This window comes from Dipodomys ordii, unplaced genomic scaffold (assembly GCF_000151885.1).
Source record: "Dipodomys ordii isolate 6190 unplaced genomic scaffold, Dord_2.0 Scaffold100, whole genome shotgun sequence".
Lineage (NCBI taxonomy): Eukaryota > Metazoa > Chordata > Mammalia > Rodentia > Heteromyidae > Dipodomys > Dipodomys ordii.
The window spans coordinates 5,813,644-5,829,778 of NW_012267316.1; the positions used below are offsets into that span (position 1 = coordinate 5,813,644).

Genomic DNA, 16,135 nt, shown 5'->3' on the forward strand with positions numbered 1-16,135 from the left:
CTGAAGATATAATTAGTAACAACATAAAGATGGAGTTAAATGGATAAACCCCCTTACCAAACCAATCTCACTTACGAATAAAATGCTGTCATTCTCATCACTGAAAGAAAAATGTTAACTTTAAAAAGTTTATCCATGCCTCCATTTCCACATCCTCCCTTCCCATTCTTTCCCAAAGCACCTCCCCCCAAGCTTTTCCTTCCCCAGCTGGCCTTGCTGCCCCTCTCCTCACTGCGGCCTCTTCTCTACTGGGCCCTAGGCGTCTCAGACCACATCATCCTCGGTCAAAAGCCCTACCACTTTCTTCCCATTCTCCGAGTGAAATCTTAAAGGCTTAGCATGGCCTCTGCCTCATCATAAAAGGAGTCAATATAAGCACTTAACAGACAGACACATTGTAGATGTATGTATATGTGTGTGTAGGGGGGTGTATGTGTGTGTGCGTGCGTGTGTGTTTGTGTGTTTGTGTGTGCGTGTGTGTGGTGCCGTGCACCAAGTACCTCATGCATGCTCGACAAGTGATCTACTATTTGTTCTATCATCCCTACCCCAAGCCATACCCCAGTCTCCATGTTGTAAAGGTTGAGTGCCCACGTAGATCAAATACTGTGAACCATAACAGTGGCTGGCCCATGGGAAATACTCTATAAATCATTATTATTGCTGCTTGAAGAGTATATTTCAGCAAGGTGTTTGTGAGTTACCTTCCAATTCCCAGGACTTTGTAAGCTGTCAAAACGACTTGACTATTCCAACCTGTCTTCACGTCTTTCCCCTTTCCAGTCCCCAACTCCACTTCCCAGGGCTCTTCTTTATCTCCTCCTCCCCTCTCCACCTCTTAGAGCTTTTCCATAAAGAAGACATCACACGGAGAGGGTGGTAGAGTTGCTCGAGTATAGCAGAGAAAAGGGATGCACTCAGGAGTCCCTTGCCTGCTTCCTAATATGTCTTTATCCACCCTATCTGTGGGGTAAGAGCTCTTGGCAGGATCTGCAGGAGCTGTGGTGTTGGGGGTGTCCTGAATCTCCCTCAGAACCCCTATCTATTTACAAATTGGCTTTGAAATGCTCACAAATGAAATGCATTCTCCTACAGCTAAAATATCTTTTTTTTGGGGGGGGTCCGGTTGTGGGGCCTGAATTCTGGGCCTGGGCACTGTCCCTCAGCTCTTCAGCTCAAGGCTAGCGCTCTATCACTTAAGCCACAGTGCCACTTCTGGCTTTTTTCTTTTTGCTTATGTGGTGCTGAGGAATTGAACCCAGGGCCTCATGCATGCAAAGCAAGCACTCTACCACTGAGCCACCTTCCCAGCCTTAAAATATCTCTTAAATGACTATTGTTTCACTAATTTGAATGGCCAGGTTATAATAAAAAGCACAGGCCTTAGTATAAGATTTCGCAGTTTCCTGAGCAATTTCACAAACCTAATCCCCATTCATCCCTACAACAACCACCTCTAAGCAGAGAAATGTGAAGGGGAAAATGGAGATAGAGTTAGATCTGCCAGTGTTAGAACTTTAACCCATGTCTTCTGGTTACAAATCTTATGTCATTTCTACTCTGGTTCTTCCAAGAGATTCCTGCTCTTTCTTCTTGCAAAATTGTGGCATATGAGCCAAAAATTAAAAAAAAACACAAATAAAAAAGAACTAAAATAGCAAAAGTTATTCTCAGCCAAACCCTTGGAGAGCCTCCATGACTGAAATCTCTGTCTTCTGGCTAGAGCTGCCCAAATCTCCATGCAGACAGAGCCCACTGTGGCTGGCCAGCCAGGAACTCCCAGTCCCTGCTATCTGCCTGATGTCTCCAGGACACTGTCACCAGTTTCCCAACTAGCTAATCAGAGCTACAGATCTTTGATAGAGGCATTGAAGATGCTGCAAATATAAAGACTGGGCATGTTGTCTCTTCGATGCCAGATAATATAAGCAGGGCTTTCCTCTAAGCAATGTCTCCCTTTTATATACTGTCCAAGCTATGTGGCTATACTGAGGGGCACAAGGCTGTGGCACACCTGATTTGAGATGTAGGGCATTTTTGCTGGGACTCTTGGGAGAGCCTGCTTCATTGCTAGGGTAGGTTAGGGAAAGTCACAGTATACACCTTTGTTTCCCTAATGAATGAATTCTCCTCTTTCTGTCCAAGTTCTTTTCAGACTACCCCAAATGTCCTCTAGTTTGGGATAAAACATTTTCTAGCTGACATGTTAAGAAATCACTACTAGTTTGGCCTCAGCCCCAAACCCCAGGTCCGTTCCCAAGCTTGCCCTCTTTTAGGATGAAGCTGAGGATTAGCCTCAGGAGTAGAGGCATGCTTAGAAAGTACCTTGTTCTGGGTTCCACCACTAGCATACCACCCCTCAAAAAAATAATCAGGTTAATGTGTCTGAAAACAAAAGTCGCCCTTCCCTGAAAACTTTGGCAAACAGAAAATATCATTTGTATTTCAAATTGAATGATTTTGCTTTGAATAATGGTGCTATGGATCATAGTTTTTCTGTGACATTTTTACTCTGAGAACTGGCAGAATGTGAAGTCCTTGGATCTTTTACTTGGGGGGTAGTGTCTACTCTATTATGCACCCTTGAACACACAAGTCTCTGTTTCATTGTTTGGTCTTGTGAAAGACAGATAATTGGGTTATTTCCTTCTTTTTAAAAAGATAAATGAGTCAAATATTCATAAGTTTGCTGGCAAGCGTAAAACAAATTTTTCCAGAACCATTGCCTTAAAACTTGAGTTAATTCAATTCTTTGGTTCTAAAATAAATGCATTTAAAATGACATTAAAAAGAGCAAGATTTCAATTCCCCAATTTGCTATAATATCATTGCAACATTTGAAGCAACCTTGTCTGACTGAACCTAGGAAAATTATGTCTTAATCAGACTGTTCCTTTCTATGTCTCCAACTTCATATTATCAGAAATATGCAACTCATTTCATATGACATTTTTTCCAAGGTTATGAAAATAACTAACTGTCTCCCAGTGATGTATATGTTCCGGCCCTTCTTAGTCCAAGGTCCATTTACTTGCTTTTTTCTTCAATGCTCATTCATTCCCAGTCATCCTAGTTAGAAAGTTCCTGCTTCAGAGCTGAAGGTAAGTACATGTTCTACTGTTTTCTCATATTCTTATGTGTTTTTAGGTCATGAATAGGAACAAATCTGAGAAAAGGTTATAATCAGAATGCTTCTGAATAGCTCATCTTTTAAAATTATGGTCTTTCATCCTAGGAGTATGTTTTGCTAATTAAACTATAACAAGACTATTATTTCATCAGAATTTATTAGTTTCTCTATTCATCTTTAAATTACCATTAAACTCTGTCCAAGGACTAGAGCAAGCTTTATTGTTAGATGACATTATTTGTTGAAAAGAACTATGCCTCTTTTATTCCTTCCTGAAATGACTCTTTTTAACCAGGTTAACCTTTCTGTTTTAAGAACAGGAGGGTTTTACTGCCAGAGGACCATGGTGCTGGCACATGACTGGCTCCCTGCATCTCGGAGTTAATGTCTGAGCAACTCTACCATTGTTACACATGTGTGACCAATATGGGACCACGCATGCTCAGTTCTTTCTCATTGCTCAGTAGTCTCTAACTTTCTTGGGGTCTAGGATAAAATAAGAGTGAAAAACAATTCAGTTGCTGGTGATTCATGACTGACATTTTAAGCAATTCAGTTGCTGGTGACTCAGGGTGACATTTGAGGATGGTAGTTCAAAACCAGCCCAAGCAGAAAGATTCATGAGTCTCCTATCTCCAATTAACCAGAAGAAAAAGCCAGAAGTAGAAGCATGACTCAAGTAATAAAGTATCAGCCCTGAGCAAAAAAAGCTAAGGGACAGTGCCCAGGCCCTGGTTCAAGCCTCAGTACAGGCACACGCACATGCACACACACACACACACACAATTAGAATGAAAAGCACATTCATTATCATATGCTCTTTCAAAATGCTCTGCAGTTAGAAAGTGCACATTCTCCACAGCTTTGAGAGGTATATGCCTTTGCTGTCTGGCCTCTGAGCTTTTTCTAAACAGCTATTGTTCACATTTTGGTTTTTCTATGCTGCTTTAAGATAATGTCCTCGTTCTTCTCCTAGAACTCAAACACACATTTTCATTCATGCATGTGTGTACATATACATGGGCATACATGCACACCTAGACATATACATACATACATACACACAAACACATGGAAAATCCAAAAGGGATAGAAATGGGAAGTGCATAGGCAGAGGTGTAAGAACAAGGCCTTGAACTAGACTGGGAAGAGGGAAGTCCTCCTCCTCCCTCCCAGCAGGAGTGAGGTATTGCCACTCGTTCCTCTATAGATCCATGGACTAACTGAATCCTTATATATTGGCCTTGTGCAAGCAGAAGTCAGATTGAGGCCCTCAGGAGCCACACAGACAAAGACATACCTCCCAAGACAGCAATTTATACTAGCTCTTGCCTGAGAGTGAGGTCTGAGACGGGGCACAGGAGTGGCCCTAACTCTGCCTTTTGGAAAGCCTTGCGCTGGCAGTGAAGGCAGACCGGAACTAAGGCAGAGGGTGGACAGCTTGGAAACAACCTTAACCCTTCAAGGCCTGCTGTATGCCTCCCGACAGAGGAGGGGGTTTGTTTCAGCAGCAACATTAGGCAGCTTGTATTTCCAAAAAAAGTCACCTAGTCATCTCATTCATTTTTTTCTTTTCTTTTATGTGTTTTATTGTGAAAAATTCTGTACAGAGGGGTTACAGCTACATGAGCAAGGTAATGAGTACATTTCTTATCAAGCATTGTTGCCTCCTCCTTTGTTTTCCCCTACCATCCCTTCCCTCCCCACCTCCTCAAGTACATTCCCCTCCTCCCCACCCCTCCCCACCCCTGCCTAAATTGTAAAGTTCATTTCTCAACATAGCATCTTGTACATTAGGCACGTTTTCCAGCTAAATTCCTTTTATTTCCAATATAAATTCTTAGTCTAATTAAGTTATAATGAGATCTTTCTACTGAGTGTAAGCAGCACTATCTGGATGACCAAGACAGGGCTTATCCCAAGGAACTCAGCATCCACCCATGGCATCGCCTTATTAGCAATGTGGTTATAGAAATAGGAGCAGAGCCAAGTGCCAGTGGAGTTGCCTGTAACCTAACTGGTTAGGTTACAAATGCTAGCCCAGGCAGAAAATTCATTAAACTTTTATCTCTAATTAACCAGCAAAATGCTGTAAGTAGAGTTATGGCTCAAGTGGTAGCATTCCTGCCTTGAGAGAAAAGGTGAGAGGTCCTGAGTTTAAGCCCCAGTACTGTCACATGTACATGTATGAACAGACTCTCTCTCTCTCTCTCTCTTACACACACACACACACACACAGGAGCAGAGCTATAAGATCACAATGAGCTTGGGTTCTTTTGGGATAGGAAGACAATTAAGTCTACACTGGGCATGAATGGTACTGAAGGGTTGACTGCCCTGAGCAAAGCCAGACACAGGCAAGACTCTGGCACAGATGGGAGCTAGAAGGCCCTGAGGGTAGGCATGGTAGGATGAGGAAAGCTTATTATGCCATCTTCAGGTGACTCTACGTTGTTCTCTGTAAGAAGTTAGGGCATCAAAACTGAGAAGACTGAGTTCATGTCAACTCAAAGCTTTTACTAACTAAGCAAAGTTTTAGCAACCCACAGAAGACATGGCCCCTGGTATGGTGGGAAAAAACAGAATAGATGAAAAAGGTACTACAACAACCCAGGACTGACCATGGAGGTCGCAAGGGGGCCTGGAACTCACTGGAATATTCCAGTTGGCTGATGATAAGGTCACCAGATAGCAGAAAAGGAGGGATGTCACATTGATTTCCATCTAGAAGAATCACCTTTGACCCTGGAAGGACCCGGGGCCCTCACCTAGTTTGTATAAGCAGAAAGCATACTCTTCTTGGCATTCTCATTTGCTCCTTGTCATTCCAACCTGGTTTCTAGTCCCACTGTGAACATCAAATAAAAAGCTATGCTGTACGTAGAAATGCTCTGAAAAGTATACAATCCATAAACCTGCATGTATGACTCTACCTGTGACAAGAATGAGGCTTCTTCACTGGATGCTCATAAAGAATTTTTAAATAGTGCTTCTCGGATAATGATCTGTGCCCAGTACACAGACAGTCCTTTTTCCTGTAAGAACAAGGACATGAGCTAGTCACCATGACCTTGCTAGTAATCCAACCAGCAGTTGGCTTCTACAACTGCTAGTAATATGACTAGAAGGTCATATTTCGTTGGGCTTTTATTTCTTTCAACAAGATATTGATGGATAATATCTAGCCTAGGGGTGGTGGTGCACACATAAAATTTTAGCATTTGGAAGACTGAGACCAGAAGATTGTGATTTAGACTTCATTCTGGACAACATAGTGAGTGAGACCCTATCTCAATTGAAAAAACCACCAACCATCAAACAAAACATCTACAAGTCTTATTATGGCGTTACTTTATTTCACTCAACACCAAAACAGCCTCAGACTCCCAGCTTCCCAGATCTCCTGGCTGCTCTTGGTGTCCAAGGCTCTTCCCAGTAACCAACACATGCTTCAGAGCTGACCTGTGGGCTGAAACCCATCAGCTTCTTTACTGACCAGCTTTCAGGAACAGCAGGAGAGCTTGGGCCTGGGGAAAGAAAGATTGAGCAACCTGTGGACTTGAGCGAGCTACCTAACTTCTCAGAGTCATGCCTGTAATTCTAGCTACTCAGGAGGCTGAGTTCCAAGAATCTTGGTTGGAAGCCAGCCTGGGCAGAGAAATCTGTGAGAGTCTTTTCTCCAATTAGTCAGTTAAACGGCTGAAAGTGTGGGTATGACTAAAGTGGTAGATCTCCAGCCTTGAGAGAAAAAGCCAATGGAGATCCTGAAGCCCTGAAAGGAAAAAACCCAAACAAACAGAATAACTATCTTGCTCTTCTAATTTTTGAATGGGTGGAAGAGAAGAAACTGGAAATAATATAATCCATACCTAATTGGAGTATTGGAGTATTAAGACAATACTTTTCTGTTAAGAGCTTGTAGCCATGTCATCTACACCTCTTATGGCCTAGACTCCAGGTAGCAATGGCTTGTGCCAGTCTTACATGTGCTGCTTTACCTTCTCAACTGCAACTGGGGGACATGACAGTTTCCTATGTATGCCAGATTTCCAATGACTTGTAACCTTGAGTTCTAGAGGTATTTAAAAACAGTGTCAATTCTAAAAAACAAAACAAAACAAAAACAATGTCAATTCTGTATCTGATTACCTGCATGAAAGCCCCTAGATAATAAAGTTGTCCTCTTCCCTTCCTCTCTCCTACAGACAATAACAGTCCATACACCTGACTTAAGGGTACCTGGAGATTCCACTGAGCATAGTACACACACAGGGCTGGGTCTCAATACTCTGGAGAGGAGTCTAGAGCCAAAAGATGCTCAGGTGCTGCCCATGTAATTGTAACCCCTCTGTACAGTATTTTCACAATAAAAAAGATGCCCAGGTGCTCTGAGGCACCCTAGAGTCCAGGTAGACAGGGCACTATTTCCCAAAGGTAGTGAGAACCAGAGCCAAGTAAAGCCAAGAAGGCTTTAAGGCATTCCTACAAAGAGATTCAGTTAGTTTAAAATGATGTCCATAGATGAAGAAAACAGATGTTGATGTTGTCTTTTTATTTCGTGATAGTTGCTCACTTCACTAAGCCACTTACACACTCATGCTTTTTCAAAAGAGAGGAAACGGAGTCCTATTTTAAGGATAGAAATAGACTTGGAAGCCAAGAGTCTAGTGTTTTGTTTTTTATGAGAATGGTAAAAAGTTTGATGGCATTGCTTCATCCAATAGAAATGAAGTTTGGGGAAAGTTTGGGTGTCACTTTCCCTTGCCCCCTGGCTTCCATCATGTCCATGCTCTCTAGGCCTTGAGCCCTTGCTACTGTGGCTGGCCTTGTCCCTGCTAGCAGTGACATGCCCTCACTCTGGGGTTTCTTGCTTCCGGTTCTCAATCAAGTCAACTGCACCTGCCTGGGTTGCCTTCTGAGCGAATCTAGAGCACTACATATAAATCATAAATAATAGGTTTCCATGAACTAATATCTTCAGGGTAGAGGATTAGAGAGGCTAAAAAAGAAAGAACTCTCTGGAGACAGTGCTGTCATCTAAGAAGGCATCCAAGGAGTGGCAGGCTGACCCACAGACACACAAGGGTATATGGGACATCCAGACACCTCCACTGCTGAGCCCAGCATGGTTTGAGGTGACACTGTTGTAATAAGAAACAGAGATGATGCAAAAAGACATTCAGCTGCCTCCCTGCCTGCCATGCCCACAGTATCTAACAGGACATGAGTGGAAACATCCTCTGCACAGCTAGAATTAGCATTGCCCACGGGGCCTTGCTGGTTTCAGCTTCACACCTTCAGCCTCGGTGGAGATGCTAAGCTGCATCTCAGGCATGCTACAGGACATTCCTTGGCATCACTATGCATACCGAAATCCACAGCTCCTTAGATACAAGGATGTGATATAATCCATACACATCCATTTCACACTAAATCATCTCTAACGTGCAATATCAAACACAATGCAAACGCTGTGTAAATAGTTTAGGAATTGCATTACTTAAGAAATGATGACAACAAAAAAACTTGTCCATGTTTAGTCTATATACCATTTTTTAAAATATTTTTGAGCTCAGTGTTGATGGCTCATACCATCCTAGCTACTTAAGAGGCAGAGATCTGAGGATTGTGGCTCAAAGCCAACCTGGGGAGAAAAGTCTGAGACTCTGCTTTGTATCCTGAATATCTCACACATTTTTCTATGTAACATAGATCTAATGTAACCAATGTGAGTTTCTCACAAAGCAGTGATGAAAAGAACCATATTTCTTAATACTTGAAGTAATTAATTAAAGAACAGTTGTAAACTAAGCAAGGACAGTCTACTGTCTTTACCACTCAGTGCCACATGGTGTCGCTATTGAGAATTTCTTGCAACAGAATTTGGAGTCCATGTGGCCAAGGCAAAGAAAGCCCTGGGGAGACTGTCTCATAGATCTGCTCTGGCACACTTTTGATCCCATAACAGCCCTCCTCAGGACACTGGCTCTGGCCAGGACTTGTTTTGACTCTACCTTCTCATTTCTCATAGAGTATTTACCATCTCATTCCTTCCTAAAAGTAAGCATTCCCAGGGGTTGAGCAAATTCTTTGTTTTTGATGTTCAAAACTAAGAAGTCTATTCTGACATCTTTTTACAGACAAAAAAGATGTCCCTCTCACTTTGAGAAAAACTTTCCTGGCTTTTATACAAAGGTCTCTTCATTTCTGTTACCCAGGAGACATTTGGCCCACACAGGCTCCTATAAGAAAGCTGTTTTCTGGGGTCCACAGAACCTATGCTTCACATTTTCTACAAGATTGAAGGCTCCCACTACCTTAAAAGGAAAGGAAAAGGAAAAGAAAGGAACATTCTGATCTCTTGTAGATAGAAGCATTATCTAATCTATAAAATTTTAACTCAAATGACCTCCACTAAAGCTTTAAGTCTCTAACATGTGGGGTAAAAAAACACTCGGCACCTCACTTTTTACCTACTTTTCTAAACATACCTTTTTAGAAACACAAACTGCCAATTATTCAGATTATAGAGGTCACATTTTTCACGCATCTGCAAATAATTATGGGGCACCTCAATAAGGGATTCAGCCTTCCAGGGCATCTGGGTCTGCTCCGGAGACATGACACAACTATCTGTGTTGACCTTTCCCACGAGGACATGGCAAGACTCAGGCAAGAACACAAATACACTGCAGGCCCTGGAGAACATGCTCTCTAGAACATGTGAGACGAGATGGCGAGCAGAGACATTCAGAAAATCTGATGATGACTTTGAGCTTAAAGAAAGGTATGATGGATTTAAATAGGGAGAGGAGAAGTGAAAGAATTCCAGAGGAGGACAGTATTACAACAAACATGAAAGGCAAAAATAAGTGACGCATCCTTGAGCCAAGAAACTCATTCACAATGGAAAACACTGAAAGGCCAGAAAGAAAACAGCTTTCAGACAGATTTTATTTTATTTTTTCCTCTCGTGGGGTTTGAACTCAGGGCCTGGGCCCTGTCCCTGAGCTTCTTTTGCTCAAGGCTAACACTCTATTACATGGGCTGGCTTTATTTCTGGGTAGTTTATTGGAGATAAGAGTCTCACGGCCTTTCCTGTTTGGGCTGGCTTTGAACCACAATCCTTAGATCTCAGTCTTCTAAGTAGCTAGGATTACAGGTGTGAGCCACTGGCACCCAGCTCAGACAGATTTTAGAGAGCCTCCATGGCCATGTGGTTGAAATCTAGGACCATTGTACATGGTAGGCAAGCACTCTACCTCTGAGTTACACTCCACTCCCTTGATTTCTTGAGCCAGGATCTCACTATTTAACACAGGCTGGCCTCACAGTCCTCCTGCCTCTGCCTCTACATGTTTTAAAAATGAAATTTTATTTTGAAAGCAGTGAAGATGAATTGTGTTTTGGTGGTGGTGGTGGTGGTATTTGAGAATCTCTCTGCCTATTTCTTTTGTTAATTGTGTAAGTTGCAAATTTAGTTTTTAGGTTTTTTTTAATTGCCACATCATAAAAAGACTTCTTTACTCACCCATGGCAGCTGTGTGTGTTTATGAGGAGTAGGGAGATGGTGGCAGGCATGTGCGCTCCGTGTAGTGACGGGGTCCAGTGATTGCACACGTACTGCCTCAAAGAAAAGTTTGTAAGAACATTCAGAATCTTTTCCTTCCAACTATTTTGAAATATACATTTTTTACTTTAATCACGCTATGATGTAATAATTTATCAGAACTTATCCCTCCTGTCTAACTATTACCCATTACAGTGCCCAGCCATTGACCAAACCTCCCCAGCCCAGTGTTCTATTGTTAACTTCTATGAAATTAACTTTTTCAGACTTCACAGATGAGTGAAATCAATCACTTTTATTAAGCACGACTGTGTGCCAGGCTGTGGGCAGGAAGAGTATGCAGTATCATAGGTAATCCAAAGCATGGGGTAAAAGCTTTATAAATTAAGAACTGTCTCCATTTACATATTTATGAAGTTAACAAAGTGTTGGAGCATCTATTTTTTCGTGATATACTTTATTTCAGTGATTACTTATCTTAGATCACAACAAAAATTAACTTTTATAAAATGCTTTTGAATTTCTAGAATAAATATGCTATAGTAATACGCAGAAGATTACCTGTCCCTAAGTAAAATCAAGTCATTGTTTAATCTTTTGTTTTGTTCTTGTGCCCATATGGGGGCTTGAACACAGGACCAGGGCATTGTCCCTGAGCTTTTTCACCCAAGGCTGGTGCTTTACAACTTGAGCCACAGCACCACTTCTGATATTCTGCTGGTTAATTGGAGATGAGACTCTCAGATTGATCTGCTTTGAACTGCAGTCCTCACATCTCAGCTTCTTAAGTAGCTAGCTAACAGCCACCAATGCTGGGCCATAGTTTAATCTTAATATATTCTTTCTCTCTGTGTGTGTATCTCTCTCTGTGTCTCTGTGTGTGTCTCCCTCTCTCTCTCCTCATCCTCTCTCTCTCTCTCCTCATTCTGTCTCTCTGACTCCCACATATCCATATCTCTTTTCTTGTCCAAGAATTTTGGAACATTTCCAAGAGTATTCAAATGTTTTTAAGAGAAAGAAAAATGAGTAGACAAGTGGTGAGCCACAAGATATGTCATCACTAAAAACATAAACTCCCCCAGAGGCTGAGCACCATGGTAGGATCAGTTGTCTGGGATCAGATTTAACTTTAATACCTACAACGAACACCAACACTGTTCTTGGAATATATCCAGCACCTTTCCCAGAAAAATGTGTCACTTCTCTGGAATACAGTAAAACCAGACAGCAGTTCTTGGTAGCCTATGGAGGTAGAATTACCATTTCCACAGCTGGCATTTTTATCTTCCTTTGCATCCTACTATCTAATTAGAAGAAAATCCATGCCTACTTGGTGGTGCATATATAATTTTAGATTTTTAATATGTGGATATGTTAATAAGTTCAATAATGTGAGTTTTTATGGTATGTTTTCATGGTACAGGCACACAACAGTACTGGGGCTTGAACCCAGGGCCTAAGCACCGTCCCTTAATTTTTTCACTCAAGAATGGCACTTTGTCATTTGAACCACCCCTCCACTTCATGCTATTTGGTGGGAGTAGGTGTTAATTGAAGAAAAGAGTCTCACAAACCTTTCTGCCCAGGCTGGCTTCAAACCACAATCCTCAGATTTCAGCCTCCTGAGTAGCAAGGATCCCAAGTGTGAGCCATCAGTGCCTAGCTTGTAGCCTATTTTTCAATGAGTATATTTTTATATTCTCTTTTAGGCAGATGAGTGATTTTAACCTCAGATCTCCAGCAAGTACTACAAAGAAGTAAACATCCTTGAAGAACCACTGGAGCTTTCTGTGAGGTCAACTCCAGATACCATCCCTGTCTCTACACCAAGCAAGAAAAATGAGGCACGTTATCAATCCGTATGAAAACATCAATGACACAGCAAGGAACAACTCTGACTGCCCTCGTGTGCTTTTGCCAGAAGAGCTATTTTTCACCATCTCCATCATTGGAGTTGTGGAGAATCTCATCATCCTTCTGGCCGTGATGAGGAACAAGAATCTCCAGGCTCCTGTGTACTTTTTCATCTGTAGCCTGGCCATTTCTGACATGTTGGGTAGCCTGTACAAGATCTTGGAAAATATCCTGATCATATTTAGAAACATGGGCTATCTCAAGCCTCGTGGCAGTTTTGAAACCATAGCCGATGACATCATAGACTCCATGTTCATTCTCTCTCTTCTTGGCTCCATCTTCAGCCTGTCTGTGATTGCTGCTGACCGCTACATCACCATCTTCCATGCCCTGCAGTACCACAGCATCGTGACCATGCACCGCACTGTCATTATCCTGTCGGTCATCTGGACATTCTGTATAGGGAGTGGCATCACCATGGTGATCTTCTCCCATCACATCCCCACAGTGCTCACCTTCACATCACTGTTTCCTCTGATGCTGGTCTTTATCCTGTGCCTCTACATTCATATGTTCTTACTGGCCCGTTCCCATGCAAGGAAGATCTCCACCCTTTCCAGGGCCAACATGAAAGGGGCCATCACACTCACCATTCTTCTTGGGGTCTTCATCTTCTGCTGGGCTCCCTTTGTCCTCCATGTCCTTTTGATGACCTTCTGCCCAAGTAACCCTTACTGTGCTTGCTACATGTCTCTCTTCCAGGTGAACGGCATGCTGATCATGTGTAATGCGGTCATTGACCCCTTTATATATGCCTTTCGGAGCCCAGAGCTCAGAAATGCATTCACAAAGATGATCTTCTGCAGTAAGTACAGGTAGAATTATTGAGCCCTGATTTTAGGATCCATGAGGATTGGCAAGGATTGGAATAGCATAACATCCTAACAAACGTTATTGCTGTTGCTTTCCTTTCCTTCCTCAAAGGGTGGAGAGGGTGATCCAATCACTTACCATTGCTAAGTAACTAGGGAGATAAAGTGAAGTACTAAAAAGAAGCATATGATATAAAGTACACAGGAGAATTTGGGGCTATGGTAAACACTTGTTTATCTGTGGATATTGACAAGCCTGTCCTAAGAGGCTTTTCCAAGTTGGAGGCCACTGCAACTGAACTCTGGAAGGCAAAACACCAGGCATGTGTGTTAGTGAGCTTTCCATTACTGCCAAATTAACCAAATTAAAGAAGAAAGTTTTATTTTGTTTCACAGTTTCTGAGGTGTCTGAAGGTCAATTGGCCCTTTGGCTTTGAACCTGTGGTAAGGTAGCACACTGTGGCAGGAACACATGGTAAGGAAAACTGCTTACCTCAAGGCAGCCCAGAAGCAGAAATAAAAAGAGAGTGAGGACAGAGAGACAGACAGACACTGAGATCTACAATCCTCTTTGACAGCACAACCTGGATAACCTAATATCTCCCCCTAGGCTCCACCTCCTCAAGATTCTTCCACTTCTTAATAATACTGTGCTAGAGACAGAGCCTTTCACGTGTGGGCCTAAGCCACAGCAACAAGTAACTCCTCTACCACAGCTAATTTGCCTGTCTCCCACAGTCACACAGAGTTCTTGTTCCCCCTTCCACTCCCCTGCCACCTAATGAATGGATGGTAAACCATTTCAAATCTTGGAAGTAGAGTATAAATTATAAATGTCAAATAATGGGCTTTGAGTTTTCAATGATACATAAATCTCATATATAAAAATCATTCAGTATTGGATTGATTTTAAAATACATTCTTGTTGGAAGTGAAGCTGTAGCTGAATTGGTAGAGCACTAACCTTGAGCAAAAACATCTCAGGGACAGGTCCCAGGCCTGAGCTCAAGCCCCAGGATTGGCACAAAAAAATTAAAATTAGCTAGATGCCTGTTGCTTGTAACTGTAATCCTAGCAACTCAGAAAGCTGAGATCTGAGGATTGTGGTTCAAAGCCAGCCCGACTAGGAAAACCTATAGATGCTCAAGTTAACTACCAAAAAGTCAAAAATGGTGTTGTGGCTCAAAGTGATAGAGCTGAGGGACAGTTTCAAAGCCCTGAATTCAAGTCCCAGGACCAGTACTGCATTTTTTTTCCTTTTTTTTGGCTCTATCCCCTCATGCTTCAGAAGCACACATTTCACAAGAGGAAATAAAATTTTAATCTATTTGGTTTCTAAACAAGTATACATAAAAGCTAGGACAATCTATGAGTGTTTGAAGCAGAAAGTATGACCAACCTTTGTGTCTGTCCAAATGTGAAAGGATAGACTTCCAATATGCAATATGTATTTTATTCAATAAGAAAGAAGGCATATAGAGTGACACAGAGAAAGAGAAACAGAGACAGAGAGACAGAGACAGAGATAGCAATGATCATGTTTTTAGATTATGAGAAAGTCAAGACCAAACAACAGTCCAAGCAACAGGCTAACACCCAGTCGAGACCCAGGTAGAATCTCTATATCCTTCACAGACAAGTCTGCAAAACAGAGCAGTTGCTGCCAATAGTGCCCCTCACCCCACCAAAGATATTGAAAGTGACATCCTGAGTAGGAATAAAAGAAAGTTTATTGTTTTTAGCAGGTAAAGATAATTTGTGGTTGGACACTGGTAGCTCACACCTGTAATCCTAACTACATAAGGATCTCAGATTGAAGCCAGTCAAGGTAGGAAAGTCCATGAGACTCTTATCTCCAATTAACCACCAAAAAGCCAGAATTGTAGAATGCTAGCCTTCAGCCAGAAAATTCAGGGATAGTGTCCAAGTCCTGAGTTCAAGACCTAGTATCAATACACACACAGAGACAAAAGATAATTTGTGGAGTATACACCTAATGTGAAGATAGTGGCAATAATGGTAAGAGAACATGAGATAAAGGGGGATCAGCAGAGCAGAGAAAGGTGGACTGAGAGGTGAAGAGGATCGAAATAGCACAATGAAACCCCTTCATGTGACAAATGTATAATGATTCAAAAATAAAATCATATAGATATAAGACATAAGAAGCAAGAGATTCTGGTGGGAGCTGGGGGTTGATTTTGGGGACAATGGAAAGTATGGAGGAAGGCAATGAGAACATCGGGTGTCGAGTGATGCTGTCACTTGGAACCTACTGCAAGGGACAGTGTCCTCCCAAGAGGCAATACTTTGTCCTTTAGGAAAACCAAGAGGCTGAGATATGGAAGATCATCACTCAAGACCAGCTTGCATAGAAAAGTTTCTAAACTCCATCTCCAAAATAACCAGCAAAAAGCCAGGCTGGAGGTGTGGCTCCAATAGTAGAGTACCAGCTGAGCAAACACAAAGCCCCCAATTCAAATCCAAGAACCGCCAAAACCAAAAGAAAGTAAACTAATAGAAAACATCAGGAAAGCTTGAGTGCTAAACAGGAGGCATCTTCAACTCTAGATTACATTCACATCAGAGGAGTGATTTTAGTGAAGATATTTTAGTCTGCCATTTCCCAGCTCATAGATAATCCAAGTGAAAATGATATCAAACTGCATATATTTGTGTAAGAAAGATCAATACGGCTTAGAATGCAAG

The 16,135-nt window shown here is 42.0% G+C and overlaps 1 protein-coding gene across 1 annotated transcript; it reads left to right on the plus strand.

Moving 5' to 3' along the window:
- The first annotated feature begins 3,052 nt into the window (after positions 1-3,052).
- Positions 3,053-13,433, plus strand: Mc2r (melanocortin 2 receptor (adrenocorticotropic hormone)). Its single transcript, XM_013027163.1, has 2 exons — positions 3,053-3,105; positions 12,414-13,433. The coding sequence occupies exon 2, from the start codon at positions 12,540-12,542 to the stop codon at positions 13,431-13,433; it is 894 nt and encodes a 297-aa protein (XP_012882617.1). The 5' UTR covers positions 3,053-3,105; positions 12,414-12,539.
- The last annotated feature ends 2,702 nt before the right edge of the window (positions 13,434-16,135 follow it).

Bases quoted from the DNA above. Each gene is read 5' to 3' on its own strand.
- Mc2r (XM_013027163.1), top strand. From the start codon at position 12,540: ATGAGGCACGTTATCAATCCGTATGAAAACATCAATGACACAGCAAGG.